This window comes from Schistocerca nitens, chromosome 8, assembly GCF_023898315.1.
Source record: "Schistocerca nitens isolate TAMUIC-IGC-003100 chromosome 8, iqSchNite1.1, whole genome shotgun sequence".
Lineage (NCBI taxonomy): Eukaryota > Metazoa > Arthropoda > Insecta > Orthoptera > Acrididae > Schistocerca > Schistocerca nitens.
The window spans coordinates 340,117,738-340,132,807 of NC_064621.1; the positions used below are offsets into that span (position 1 = coordinate 340,117,738).

The 15,070-nt window shown below is 43.0% G+C and overlaps 1 protein-coding gene across 2 annotated transcripts in view; it reads left to right on the plus strand.

Annotated features, from left to right (window-relative positions):
* The window catches only part of LOC126198533 (reticulon-4 receptor-like), a 44,927-nt gene extending 31,856 nt beyond the window's left edge, over positions 1–13,071 (plus strand). The window contains exons 3-5 of one of the 2 annotated variants that reach the window (XM_049934931.1): positions 582–2,157; positions 2,268–2,343; positions 12,989–13,071. In XM_049934931.1, the coding sequence (XP_049790888.1) occupies positions 582–1,122 (541 nt within the window). In that variant the 3' untranslated portion in view covers positions 1,123–2,157; positions 2,268–2,343; positions 12,989–13,071. The remainder of the gene's footprint in view (positions 1–581; positions 2,158–2,267; positions 2,344–12,988) is intronic. The other variant, XM_049934930.1, reaches the window with a different exon arrangement.
* Positions 13,072–15,070: the final 1,999 nt, after the last annotated feature.

Genomic DNA, 15,070 nt, shown 5'->3' on the forward strand with positions numbered 1-15,070 from the left:
CTAATCTCTCTGTGATACTATTGAAAAGGATTTTCCTCGAAATCTAAGGCACATCTTGATAAACTTCGGAAAGTTAATCTTAACCTCGCATGTACAATTTCGTCAGTATGTTCATTAGTCACCCGTGAATGCCTTTCTCGACTACTTTCATCAAGCAGATCTGTGCGATGAGCCTTGAATTTTTTGCAGTGCTCTCTCATGGAACCATCAAACGCCGGCGCCCTACACACTGCAAAACTGATGACGAATCTCGGTAGTATTGACTCTTTCTGCAGCGGGAAGCGAATGACGGAACATACCTCGTAACTGTCGGGACAAGTGTTAAAACCGTCCATTTCAATCATTGGCAGCTTACACACTGGCGAAGGCCACAGCGAACTGAATGAAGCAACTTGAATCTTCAAAGTCACCTTTTCCATCTATGCTAATATGATGAAGCTATGAGTATATTTAACACACAATCGGAGGTTAATTTATAAATAGCCTTCGTACGAAATCTCACGCTTTTGACTACTGCCGCAATATCCTAGACTGCTCTCTTTCATTGTCAGCTAAGAAAAACTCTTTCTTTCCTTTTGCAGCCTGGAATCTTTTGATGAAGATAGCATCGCTTGCAACGACCAACTGAATAAGCTGGTCCTGGACGATAATCCACAAATCCAGCTGGTTGCCCTCCGCAGCCAGTCGCTGGAACACCTCTCCCTGCAGAACTGTGGGCTCACCAGTTTCGACCCACAACTGCTGAGGCGTCTTCGGAAGCTGCGTGGGTTGGATCTACGCGGCAATGCCGCTCTGCCTTGTGGTCAAGTTACCCAGGACCTCCACAAATACTGGCCGCGTCTCAGAGTATACTGCGACGTTCAAACAAGTGCCACAAAAAATACCAGCACCGGCGCCACCACCACTACCACCACTGCTAGCAATGCAGGCCTTCCACCACACTCACAAGATAATATCGTTCAAAAGATCCAGTTAGTTGCCCCCATTCCAGTAGTACCCCTCGTTGTAATACTGGCGGTCGTATTAGCAGCTGTCCTCCTCAGTTTATGTAAGAGGTCTGGCCATGACTTTCGGCCAGGCGTCGAGTCTGGAGACGGAAAGCTGCTCGAAGAACCATGTTGAAAGCTGTCGACCTGTTCGACATTCGAGCTACCTCCCCTAAGAATGCCTTTGTGGTCCTGATCGTCCATAGAGACGAGTTGTCCTCTCCTCGCACTCGATCATCCAGTGTCACCTCGAACGCAGTGCCGCACGCGCTACAGGAGAGTACACTGTGCTGGAAGGGAGAGCCAGTGCGGTTTCCTGTGCTCTCAGTCCGGCTCCCGGGTACCGCCGGGTGGGGTTTTCCGTGGTTTTACTCACCAACAAATACATCAGAACGCACTTCACCCAGTCCACGGACGTCCTCTCCCACATTTCGCTCCGAACACCGAGCAAACGAAGTGCGGACCACGCGGTATCCGTACCAACATGCTCCAAAAACTCCTGCTCCTACTCCTACTCCTTTTCAAGGCCCTACAGTCTCGGTCGGTCTGACCACATCAGCTCGGTTGAGATCTCGATTGTCCCGGTGCGAAGGTCTGCCTAGTTATATGGCCAACGAGATCTCGGTCATAGTGGAAATATTGTCAAGGGTGGGTGAGGGGACAGGCAGACCTGCATCGCACTCGGTGCTCAGTCTGTAGACATGACGCGTTGCGGTATGCGTGTAGTGCATGCCGATCCTTGCACCGTGGTGGAAGAGAAACGTCGTGTCAACACCAGCCGCGACTGTCTCGCCTTCAGCTGGCACCCCTTGACAGGCTACACTTTCAGAAACCGCTAGTTATGTCCTATACAGTCCTGAACCATTCCCTGGCCTGCAGTGCTGTGGTGGTGCACATGTATCCAAATCGTAGCTGAGGGGCTAACCGGCCGACCATCTGCCATCAACTGAAATGTGCATCGAGGGATTCCTGACTAATCCGAAGACCGCTTGCCGCTGCGGCTCCAACAACTAAGCCGAATAAGAGTATCCAGTGTGTAGACTAGCGTGTCGTGGTGCACGCAGAACCTTGCACCGTGGTGGAAGAGCAAATCCGTGTCAACACAACCACGACTGTCTCGCCTACAGCTGGCTACACTTCTCAAGACCGGGTCTTCAGCAACAGTTCACCAGTAAGTTATATCGAAGATTTCTCCACTGACGCAACTATCCACTCCTCTGTCCTGCAGAAAAACCACTGACACGTTCTGCACCAGTTGACTTGGTTTTTTTCTTCTTGCAGTGATTACCTTCAGTCCCAAGAGTGATTTTGTGCGGCCCCACACTTGTCTATCGTACATAACTCTCTTCATATCTGGGTAATTGTCGCAGCTTAAATCCTTTTGAACCTGCTTGCAGCAGTACAGCCTTGGTTCTATCTATAATTTTTACTTCAACCCCCCCTCGCCCACCCTCAACACTCCACCCCCAGCTTCCACCCATATTTCCCTCAGATACCCTACTGACTGTTCCTAGACACATCAGGATGTGTCCAATCAACTGATCCCTTCTTTTAGTCGCCGGCCGGGGTGGCCGAACGGTTCTAGGCGCTACAGTCTGGAACCGCGCGACCGCTACGGTCGCAGGTTCGAATCCTGCCTCGGACACGGATGTGTGTGATGTCCTTAGGTTAGTTAGGTTTTAGTACTTCTAAGTTCTGGGGGACTGATGACCTCAGAAGTTAAGTCCCATAGTGCTCAGAGCCATTTGAACCATTTGAACCTTCTTTTAGTCAAGTCAGGCAATATATTCCTTTTCGCCATATTCTAACTATTCCTCTACATTAATTATTCGACGTATTCATCTAATCTTCAACATTCTTCTGCAGCGTTACATTCATACAGCTTCTATTTTCATCTTGTCTATAACGATATTATACACATTTTAATTCTGCACATGGCTGCAGTCCAGACAAGTACCTCCAGAAAAGGCTTCTCAACATTCAAATTTACATTGAGGTGAAAAAGTCATGGGATACTTTTTATATCTTGTTGGACCTCCTTTTACCCTGTGTAGTCCAACAATTCGACATGGCATGGACTCAACAAGTCGATGGAAGTTCAAAAATGGCTCTGAGCGCTATGGCACTTAACATCTGAGGTCATCAGTGCCCTAGACTTAGAACTACTTAAACCTAACTAACCTAAGGACGTCACACACATCCATGCCCGAGGCAGGATTCGAACCTGCGACCGTAGCAGCAGCGCGATTCCGGACTGAAGCGCCTAGAACCGCTCGGCCACAACGGCCGGCTCGGTGGAAGTTCCCTGCAGAAATATTGAACCATGCTTCAGCTATAGCAGTCTATAATTGCGAAAGTGTTGCAGGAGCAGGATTTTGTCGACGAAATGACCTCTCGATTATGTCCCAGAAATTTTCGATGGGGTTCATGTCAGTCGATCAGGATGACCAAATAATTCTCTTGAATTGTCCAGATTACTCTTCAAACCAATCTACATCTACATCTATACTCCGCAAGCCACCTAACGGTGTGTGGCGGAGGATACCTTGAGTATCTCTAGCGGTTCTCCCTTCTATTCCAGTCTCGTATTGTTCTTGGAAAGAAAGATTGTTGGTATGCCTCAGTGTGGGCTCTAATCTCTCTGATTTTTATCCTCATAATCTCTTCGCGAGATATACGCAGGAGGGAGCAGTATGCTGCTTGACTCCTCGGTGAAGGTATGTTTCGAAACTTCAACAAAAGCCCCTACCGAGCTACTGAGCGTCTCTCTTGCAGAGTCTTCCACTGGAGTTTATCTATCATCTCCGTTACGCTTTCGCGATTACTAAATGATCCTGTAACGAAGCGCGCTGCTCTCCGTTGGATCTTCTCTATCAACACTATCTGGTACGGATCCCACACCGGTGAGCAGTATTCAAGCAGTGGGCGAACAAGTGTACCGTAACCTACTGCGGCCCTGTGACATTACGGATTGCCATCCACAAAAGTTCTATCGCTGTATGGGAACAGGAAGTCCATGAATGAACGCGGATATTCTCCATGTAGCCCAACATAACAATTTCCAGTCAATGATCGGTTCAGTCTGACAGAGAACCCAGTCCATTGTTGTCAGCTTGGATCCATGGCTTCGTGGGGTTTGTGCACACTCTAACTATACTATCAGTTCTTACCAACGTAAATCGGGACTCTTATGACCAGGCCACGGTTTTCCAGTCCTCTAGGGTCCCGTCGATATGGTCTCAAGCCCACGAGAGGCGCTGCAGTCGATGTCGTGCCGTTAGAAAAGGCACTCGCGTCGGTCGTCTGTTGCCATAGCAAATTAACGCCAAATTTGGCCGTATTGTCCTAACGGATGAGTTCGTCATGCGTCTCACTATGATTTCTGCGGTTATTTCACTCTGTCTGTTAGGACTGACAACTCTACGCAAACGCCACTGCTCTCGGTCACAAAGGGAAGACCGTCGGCCACTGCGTTGTCCCTGGTGAGAGGCACTGGCTAAAATGTGGTATTCTGCCAGACACACTTGACACTGTCAACCACGAAACATTGAACTCTCTGACGATTTCCTAAAATGGATTTCCCGTGCGTCTAGCTGCAACTACCATTCCGCGTTCAAAGTCTGCTAATTCCCGTCGTGTGGCAATAATAATTTCGGAAACCTTTCCACAAGACTCATCTGAGTACAAATGATAGCTCCAGCACTGCCCTTTCATACCTCGTGTGCGAGATACTACCGTAATCTGTATAAGTGCATACCGCTGTCCCATGATTTTTGTCACCTCGTTGTATGTCCAATGTTAAGAAATTCTTGTTTTCCAGAAATGTCTTTTGTGGTGTAGTCAATCTGCATGCTATATCCTCGTTACTTCAGCCACCATCACTTTTAGTGTCTCACTTCCTAATCTAATTCCCTCGGCATTGCCTCATTTAATTTGTTTACATTCCATTAGTGTTATTGTACTTTTGATGATGCTCATCTTATCTCTTTTCAGTACACTATCCATTCCATTCAACTGATCTTCCAAGTCCTTTCTGCCTCAGATAATTATGATACCATATATTAAACGTCAAAGTTTTCAATTCTTCTCCTTGAAGCATTATACCTTTTCCAAATTTACCTTAGCCTTGCTTCAAATTTTGGAAACACACAGTTCATTCAGATTTTCACGAGTAGAGCTCGAGGCGTCGAATCGATTGCAGCCCTCAGTTGCCTTAGAAGTATCTGTTTTTATACAGCATTTAGTTTATCCTTCGTTGTCACATGCTTCTGCGAAGTAGTGAAGAGTACTTTTGTGTTTAATTGTGATGACTAGTGTTTAGTAACTTTTCTGTATTGCGTGAGCTGACGTTGTAGCATAGTGATATCAGACTGCATCAGGCGCCTGCTTGGTTCAGGATTATATTTATTTATTTATTGTTTATTTAGCCTGAACACATTAGGTCCTCAAGACACGGTCTTGCATCTGACCAGGAACAACACATACAAAAAATACTACAGAACAATCACAGTAATAATAATTTGCCTTGTTAATAGAAATAATAATAATAATGATAAAACAATGGAGGCATTAAGAATTATATTATTAGTTTAGCACTTTTGCAGCCTTGTTTGTTACTAGAAGTGTAAGAGATGGTGGAAGAGGAGAACACTGAAGTGAACGTTACAGTGGTTGCTAGAAAAGGAGAGAATTTCAATAGAGAACTCTGTAGACAAGTGGAGAGAAAATTGGTGGGGGACGGAGGTTTGACGAGAGTGAGCTGCAACAAGAGATAGCTATTGTAGTAGAAGGTGGGTCATTAACTGAATTTTGAAGTCTAAATCAATTTTAATGTCTTTAATATTTTGAGGAAGATTGTTCCAAAGTCGGATTCCTTATACAGAAAATGATTTAGATAACAAGGCAATGTGTGTAGTGGTACAGAGGGGATTTTACTTTGTTGGGAACAAATATTTCGGCTGTGTTGTTCAGCTAGTACTGTAAAGGTTGAAGATAAATAGAAAGTAGTGCAATGATTGAGAAGACGATGAAGCAAACGCTGGGTACGATAATTTCTACGCCATGATGACCGTTGATAGGGAGAGGTAATTAGTCGAAATAGCGTGCATCACAAATGTATCATACACAAGTCCTTGCCGAAGTGAGCTCTCATATGAAAGTCATTGGTGGATAGGATCACAATAATCAACGACGCACAGTATTTGCGATTCTACGAGTTTCTTTTTTAAGCTTGAGAGGAAATACTTTATGTACTGTCTGTAAATAAGAACGTAGATTAAAGATGGAGGGGGTCTGTGAGTCTTGTGGACGGATACAGCTGAAACTGGCGATTGTCCACGAACTGTTGGAAACTGTGCTGGACATGTTTGACGGGCTTGAGATAGCTGTGATGATCTGGGATGGCCTCGAGACACCCGAGACGAAACTTTTGGTGCTTCTCGTGCTTATATCGTCTGCTGGGGACCCTAATAACGGAGTGCCTTCCGATATGGTCGACATGGCCGATCCACGTTCACCTGAGTGTGGATGGCGGACAGTGGTGGGGTCATGAATCTCTGGCCAGAAGACGAAAGTGGACAGTGGCCACACGGCTGTCCCTTACACCTTAAAAATAGGTCTGAGGTCTTGTCCACTGCTGAAACTACATCTCACCCTCTGGACGCCTCGTCTGTTGGGACTGGGGCTGATCGTCGTGAAGGCCTGGACAAGAGAAGAGGTTGGGTGTCATGGTCACTGAGAACTCCAACGTTATGCGGGAGAAGGAGCATCATTGGGAAATAGGTGGCAGTTCGGGAGGAAGTCAGTGACCATTCTGTTTGCCTTCCAGGGGATCTCGTCCAAAGCTACTGTCAACAGCTATAGAGCGTACCTGGTGCAGCTGGCTGCAGGTAGTAGCAAATGTTGTCAGGGATGATGCCTACCGCTTGAATTTAGAGGCTATCCTCTATACCTGCAGATGGCGAACTGCATTGGTCAACTTAGCTAGCCTTGTGCCTGCGATGGAAGTAGAGCTAGCATATCTCAGCATCGTTCCCAGAACCAACTGCAGTCCTCTGTTTTGGAGCCGAATGAGGCGCTCAAATAACAGATTCAGGCAATTCAGTGGCGATCTGCGCTGAGGATTTCTCGACCTCTGCTATGTGGTGGAGAAACGTATTACCCCTTTTAATAGGTCATGGGTACAATACGTGTAGGAAGCAGCTACTAGGGTAACAGAGTAAGTGTGTTGGAAAGAACGGGCGTTTTAAAATAGAGAAAACCCTCCAGAGACCTGATAATATGCTCCGATTTCCGAGAGGAAAAATATTAACTCTATTGATTACAAAGAATAGTATTCGTATTGGCAGATAGAAGAAAAAGAATGTTAATAGAGTATTAGTTAACTGAAGATCCTCCTTGGTAAGGTCCTTATAAACGCTAGTGATGGAAACCTCCTATAAGCAGCTGTTAATAGCAATGAAATTTTAAATTACAATTGCAGTTATATCGGAAACGTAAGGTGGACGCCGAAGATGTGGGTGTATTTGTAACTGTATTTTTAACAACACGGTAGTATTTGATGAGGTTAGCACAGAACCCGACTGCGAAACTATTTGGAAGAAGGTAACATGATGCCAAACTTGCGTATTTTTGTTCACCGTAGATGAAGATATAGAGCCATATTAAAACGTCAAATAATTTCCAAGCATGTTGTACATTACAATGAATACAGGTGGTACAGCAGCAGAAAGTAATAAATAAGGCAAATAATTGAATTTTTGGCGATAAATATTGATTACTTAAAAAGGTAAGAAACTTTGTTCTAAGCTTTTTTGCTCTAAGAATAGTTGTTAACTTTGAGAATATGGAGCTAATTAAGTTAAGTGTCTTTGCTCATTTTCTTTCACTGATCTTATGTGCGATAATACTTTCGGTAAATTTTCTGCTACACGGGCAGTATATGCAGTAAAGAAGAAAGTAATTATAACAATGGGACATGCATTATAAATATTTATTCAGGCAATAGTAAATGCTCGCAATAGCCTCGCAGTAGATCTATTTTCAAACAAAATTTAATGCTAACAATACATTCCTTTATAAAAACAGTTTATTTTAAGGAAATTTGCTATTCAGAGAATTTGGCATTTAACTGCACTTTCACTTGATGAAATTCAACGTGAGTAATCCATCTCAATTTGAGAAGAATTGCGATATTCCCAACTACAACAGCAGAAGTTACTTGCCATAGATATCAAGTTTTGATATGTAGTAACGCAAATTTAATCATAAAATTATTTCTTCTGGACAACTCCTTCTATTCCATGGACGAATTTTTATTTAAAAACTGATTGCCTCTAAGAAAACCAGTTTTAATGTAGATACATTAGTATGTCTAAAATATGTTGAGCCGGCCGAAGTGGCCGCGCGGTTCTGGCGCTGCAGTCTGGAACCGCGAGACCGCTACGGTCGCAGATTCGAATCCTGCCTCGAGCATGGATGTGTGTGATGTCCTTAGGTTAGTTAGGTTTAACTAGTTCTAAGTTCTAGGGGACTAATGACCTCAGCAGTTGAGTCCCATAGTGCTCAGAGCCATTTGAACCATTTGAAAATATGTTGATTAACGTTGAATTAGTGCAGTATGCCATTTAGAAACTTGAAAACTGCTAGTATTTAGCCAGCTACTGAAACTAATCATGTATGCATATCCTGTGAACTGATTAACATCGTTCAGTGATATATGAAACATGTAACTAACTAACAAGCACAAGTAGAATATTAGAAAATTAAGAAATTGAAAAAATCGGTCAAATGTTTGTGAAATGATTAGTCTAAAAGTAAGAAAGAAAATAGAATAGAGAAACATTTGACACACCTCGTTTGCTGTACAGGATTTCGGTCATTATTCAAAAGCACTTCAAATGTTTTATTTATTACTTCTAGGCAAACCATGTCACAGAAAATTTGACCGCTTTTCCAAGCATTCCTTTTTTTCAAGATTTGTTTGCAAAGCGTTTTCTTATTGACACCTTATTTGCTTCCCTAACGTATTTTGTTATCTAAACGGCCTGAATTTAGTACTTGATTATCAGGAAGCAAATTTTGGCAGTTAAGTAACACACCAATGTAACTTTCTATGCCCAAAATAGACAGGCCTTGAAAAGATAAACTGTTTGACTTCTCATTTGTCTTCCTAGTGTCTGCTGTTCTCGAAATGTCCCAAATTTAGTACCTGATTCGAAGGAAACCGTTTTAGAAATCAAATATCACACTGATACACTGATGCAACTTTTGTTACACAAAATACTACACCTTGAAGATATGAACTTTTTGTCTCCTCATTTACGTAGCGCCGGCCATTGTGGCCGAGCGGTTCTAGGCGCTTCAGTCCGCAACCGCACTGCTGCTACGGTCGCAGGTTCGAATCGTCCCTCGGGCATGGATGTGTGTGATGTTCTTAGGTTAGTTAGGTTTAAGTACACTGCTGGCCACCGCAAATGCAACACCCTGAAGGAAGCATCCGAATCAAGTGAAATTTACACCATGGGTTTGCAGCGATGAGATATGCAACTGATTAGAATTTCAGTGCAGACGCACATCACGCGCGCCTGTGGCGCCACCTCATAGCGCCATTTAAGGCTTGGCGATTTCGACGAGTGTACGTTTGGCACGTGTGTTTACCTTGTGGTTGTTTCACAAGACGATCAGTTATGCCTCGTAGACAACAGCGAACATCTTTTGATCAAATATCCGACTTCGACAGAGGAAGGATAGTGGCTTACCGAGATTGTGGATTATCATACAGAGAAATCGCTAGTCGTGTTGGACGAAACCAAACAACTGTAATGCGGATATGTGACCGTTGGATGCAGGAGGGTACGACGGACCGACGTGGTCGATGGCATTCACCTCGGTGCACCACTGCACGTGCTGATAGGCAAATTGTGCGCATGGCAGTGGCGGATCGCTCAGTGACATCCCGAACCATAGCACAGCACATTGCGTCTGTAACGCATCATCCAGTGTCTGCGCGTACCATTCGACGCCGTTTAGAGCAGAGTGGTCTGTCCGCAAGACGTCCATTGCTTCGTCTACCATTGACGCAGAACCACAGACGTCTCCGTCGCCAATGGTGTGATGACAGACGGATGTGGACGGCAGAATGGAATGACGTTGTCTTTACTGACGAGGCACGCTTCTGTCTGCAGCACCACGATGGTCGGATTCGAGTGTGGAGACACCGTGGAGAGATGATGCTGGACAGCTGCATTATGCACCGCCACACTGGTCTTGCACCGGGTATTATGGTATGGGGCGGCATTGGATATTACTGTCGCACGCCTCTAGTACGCATTGCCGGTACTTTAAATAGCCGACGCTACATATCCGAGGTGCTGGAGCCAGTTGTCCTTCCTTACCTTTAGGGCTTGGCCACAGCCATATTTCAACAGGATAATGCGCGACCACACGTGGCACGCATTGTCCAAAGGTTCTTCGTCAATAACCAGATTGAATTGCTTCCCTGGCCGGCTCGCTCTCCGGATCTTTCGCCGATAGAAAACATGTGGTCCATGGTTGCTCAACGAGTGACCCAGATTACATCCCCAGCTGCCACACCAGATGATCTTTGGCAACGTGTGGAAGCTGCTTGGGCTGCTGTACCCCAGGAACACATCCAACGTCTCTTTGACTCAATGCCGAGACATGTGGCAGCGGTGATCTCCAACAATGGCGGCTACTCTGGCTACTGATTCTGGCAGGAACCACATGTCACAGACGTCTGTAAACGTAATCATTTGATACTTGGTCAACATGTTATCTACAAAATAAATCTTGTTGTGCTACCTCTTGTCTTTCTTGGTGTTGCATTTACGGTGGCCAGCAGTGTACTTCTAAGTCTAGGGGCTGATGACCTCAGACGTTAAGTCCCATAGTGCTTAGAGCCATTTGAGCCATTTACGTAGCTGTTCGTGAAGTATTTCAATTTTCCGACGTATTACAAGTTAACTTTTTCTTAGTTACACTGATTACTTTCAAACAATTAAAAATGTTTTCAAGTCAAGACCTAGCACTGGTTAATTTGATACTCCGTTTGTCCATTTCCCACTCTTCATTTGGCTGGTAAAATTCGAACGGAATCTTGTATTCGCTTCGCTCAAACATCCGAAAATAAGTATGATTTCCACTATTCTCTCTCTTAAATTTGGTTAGAAAAGACATTAATTACGCTGCTTGATAGTCAATACACACAAAAAATAGGTTTAAAGGATAGCAGAGTGTACTGTGGTATCAAACTGAATTCATCCTTTCTTGATAGTGACTTCGATAACGTAGTTGTGTTTCACAGCAGAAATAACTAACCGTTACGTAGCACAAGTATTTTATATTTTGTAAATATGCGTCCGTATCAAATAAGAGCTGCTCTTGGGGGATGACATGCTATAGGCCTTTATGATGGAGCCGTGATAACAACGCGGTTCCACACTGAAACCGATTTGTGACGTTACAGTGGACTTTTTTTGTGTTTTCCTGTCACCGTGAGTAAATATCATCGGACGGAGTGTCCTACCAGACGAATTTGAGGCTTCTCGATTTAGTGGGCATATAAAAATACATTTCAGACAACATTTTGTTTGAAGCAGTTATCCGTTTCCCTTTCACACTGAACATCGTGTAAGACGTTCCATCATTAGGTCGATTCCAGCCATACTTCGTAAATTAAAATTGGATGTATCTCTAGATACAACAGAGAAATGGCACCAGAGGACTCTATAGAGAAATTTTACGTGCAGGGTGATTACGTGTTGGTGACACAACCATTCTGAAAAATTGATGGAGAATGGCAAATGAGTTTTCAGGTCGGAAACTCTGGTCTGGAAATGAATGAGTCAAACTTCGCAAGCGAATATTAGGAAAGATTATGTTAATGACGCTTTATTGGAGGTCTGCTTGTGTGATTGGATATAACATACGACAACGTTTTGGGTGGGGGGGAAATGTATGCATTGAATCTATTTAGAAAGTGCGATGTTTCGTAGAAATAGCATGCAGGTGTTGTACATGGAATATAATATTAATAAACAGCGAAGAGATGAAGAGAAAAAATGTTTATAATTGTGTACTAAAAATCATCCGGTCAAGAGGACTGATTAAAGTCGAGTGGGAATAATGTATTTTACGATGGATTCCAAAATTTGGGAGAGGGAGTCTGCTGATATTGCCCTGAATTAAGATGTGGAGGGTACAGAGTCGGAATGGGGGGGGGGGGGGGGGCTATATCTTGGATAGGCAGCACCACACCATACAGAGCCACACTTAGCACTTGTTGATATCTCAGAAATGAATCCATTCCAGGGAAGAAACGCTAGCTGCCACAAGAAACTAGATGATATAATCAGAATAGGATTATAGAATAAGGTAAGGTGCTATCACAATACATGTTCCGTAAAACAGTACCCAAAATATGTAACTAGGAAAAGTTCTGAAAGCCATTTTACACGTTTAAAATAGTAACAAAACTGGTAACTTTATTCCCTTAGCACAAACCAGTTGTTAAGAGACTGGTTGTTTTTAATACCACACCTAGATGTAAGACTTAAACTCATTGTGACAATAAGGGAAATGGTCTACAAAAATCACTGCACGACAAATACAAACAGTGGTTCTACTTTGCCGCAAAATTCGATATTCTTCATATTTTCAGTGTCACACTTGTTGATTCCCATTAGAGTTTCAGTTTCAGTTGACAGTAAGAATGTCCAACATCTGACAAAATAACGACATATTTCAGCATTCTCCATTCTCTGTCTCTTTCAGAGGTCACTAAATGGCCTTCAGTATTTTCTCATCTGAACGTATTCTCTTCTAGTTGCATTTACTGCATTTTGTATGCAACATTGTCTTGTACTGGAGAGGAATTAAGTCGCACTCGGTTATAGAATCGACTTACAGGTGTTACGTGCAATGTAAGAGAACAGTATAGTTCTCCGAACTACAGACATATTCTTTGGTATTTTGTGTTTCAGGTGGACTGTCGATCCATGGTCTCTCTCCGGCCGCGGTCTTCGCAGCGCGTGCGTTACTGCAAATAAACAAAAAATTCCAAAAATTTCTAGCCTTTACTTTTTTACTTAATTTTCCCTTCCATCTCTAATTATCTGTTTTTTCCCTCTCCATTGACGTCCATGCGTCTTGTATTTCTTATCATGTGCTTGAAATCAACAGAACAGACGAGAATATGCAAAAACCTCGCTATTTCACAGTGACCCGCAAATGAATGTGATCCACAGGCAGAGAACGGTAACCCTTGTCCAGTGATTGCAGCTGTAGGAAGGAATGTTTTATTCTAAAATACTTATCAACTATATGACCACTGAGGACGCTGAATGTAGCTGCAGTTCTGAGATGAAGAGACAGAAGCGGACATCGTGGCTGGTCACAACAAACCTGAGAGAAGACTGATGAAAAACAGTAAATAAATAAGAACCCATATAATAATAAAGTTCATCTTGCTAGAGCACACACACACATATATATATATATATATATATATATATATATATATATATATATATAGGGTGTTACAAAAAGGTACGGCCAAACTTTCAGGAAACATTCCTCACACACAAATAAAGAAAATATGTTATGTGCACATGTATCCGGAAACGCTTAATTTCCATGTTAGAGCTCATTTTAGTTTCGTCCACCTACGCTCAATGGAGCACGTTATCATGATTTCATACGAGATACTCTACCTGTGCTGCTAGAACATGTGCCTTTACAAGAACGACACAACATGTGGTTCATGCACGATGGAGCTCCTGCACATTTCAGTCGAAGTGTTCGTACGCTTCTCAACAACAGATTCGGTGACCGATGGATTGGTAGAGGCGGACCAATTCCATGGCATCCACGCTCTCCTGACCTCAACCCTCTTGACTTTCATTTATGGGGGCATTTGAAAGCTCTTGTCTACGCAACCCCGATACCAAACGTAGAGACTCTTCGTGCTCGTATTGTGGACGGCTGTGATACGCCATTCTCCAGGGCTGCATCAGCGCATCAGGGATTCCATGCGACGGAGGGTGGATGCATGTATCCTCGCTAACGGAGGACATTTTGAACATTTTCTGTAACAAAGTGTTTGAAGTCACGCTGGTACGTTCTGTTGCTGTATGTTTCCATTCCATGATTAATGTGATTTGAAGAGAAGTAATAAAATGAGCTCTAACATGGAAAGTAAGCGTTTCCGGACACATGTCCACATAACATATTTTCTTTCTTTGTGTGTGAGGAATGTTTCCTGGAAGTTTGGCAGTACCTTTTTGTAACACCCTGTATATATACCCTTGGTATATATATATATATATATATATATATATATATATATATATATATATATATATATATATATATATATCCTTGATTATAAGGAAAGTGTCGAAAAGTAATTCCCATTCCAGTATTCCCAATTCCTTTCCCCCCTCAGTTTGCTGTAATTATTTGAAAAAGACCTAAAGTTAAAATTGAGAGATGGCAAGATTTCCACGAGTTAGGAACAGATGGTTGCCAGCATCAATCGAAAGGATAATGACTTAAAAATGTCCATCCTTTTTTAGTCTTACAAGTTTTACAAATGTTAGAGTAGCTACAAGCTACCTTCCAGTTCAAAATTATGGAGACGAATTCATTTCTTCCAGTTTGCAGCATATTCCTGTTGGTCTTGGTTCCACCGTGTAATTAATTCCTTACATCTACGTCATCGGACTCTCGCTACAAAATTGACACAACGTCAAATGTAATGTTTTCCATAAATCAAGAAACAACAATGAAACATTATTAACAACAACAATGAAACAACAATGAAACATTATTAAGACAGACAATTTTATCGGCATTAACGAGAATGGATATAACACCAGACTCAAATGGTGTTCTTGTTTCTGCTAACATTAACCGCAAGGGCTATCTTTTTTATAGTTATGCCACTTTTATCATTATGATGAGACACACACCTGTTGCTTATTTAGAGTTCTGTCACTGCCCTAGTATAAAACGTCTACACATGCTTATTAATAAAGCCTGATTTCTAATTAAGTCGCGTACTG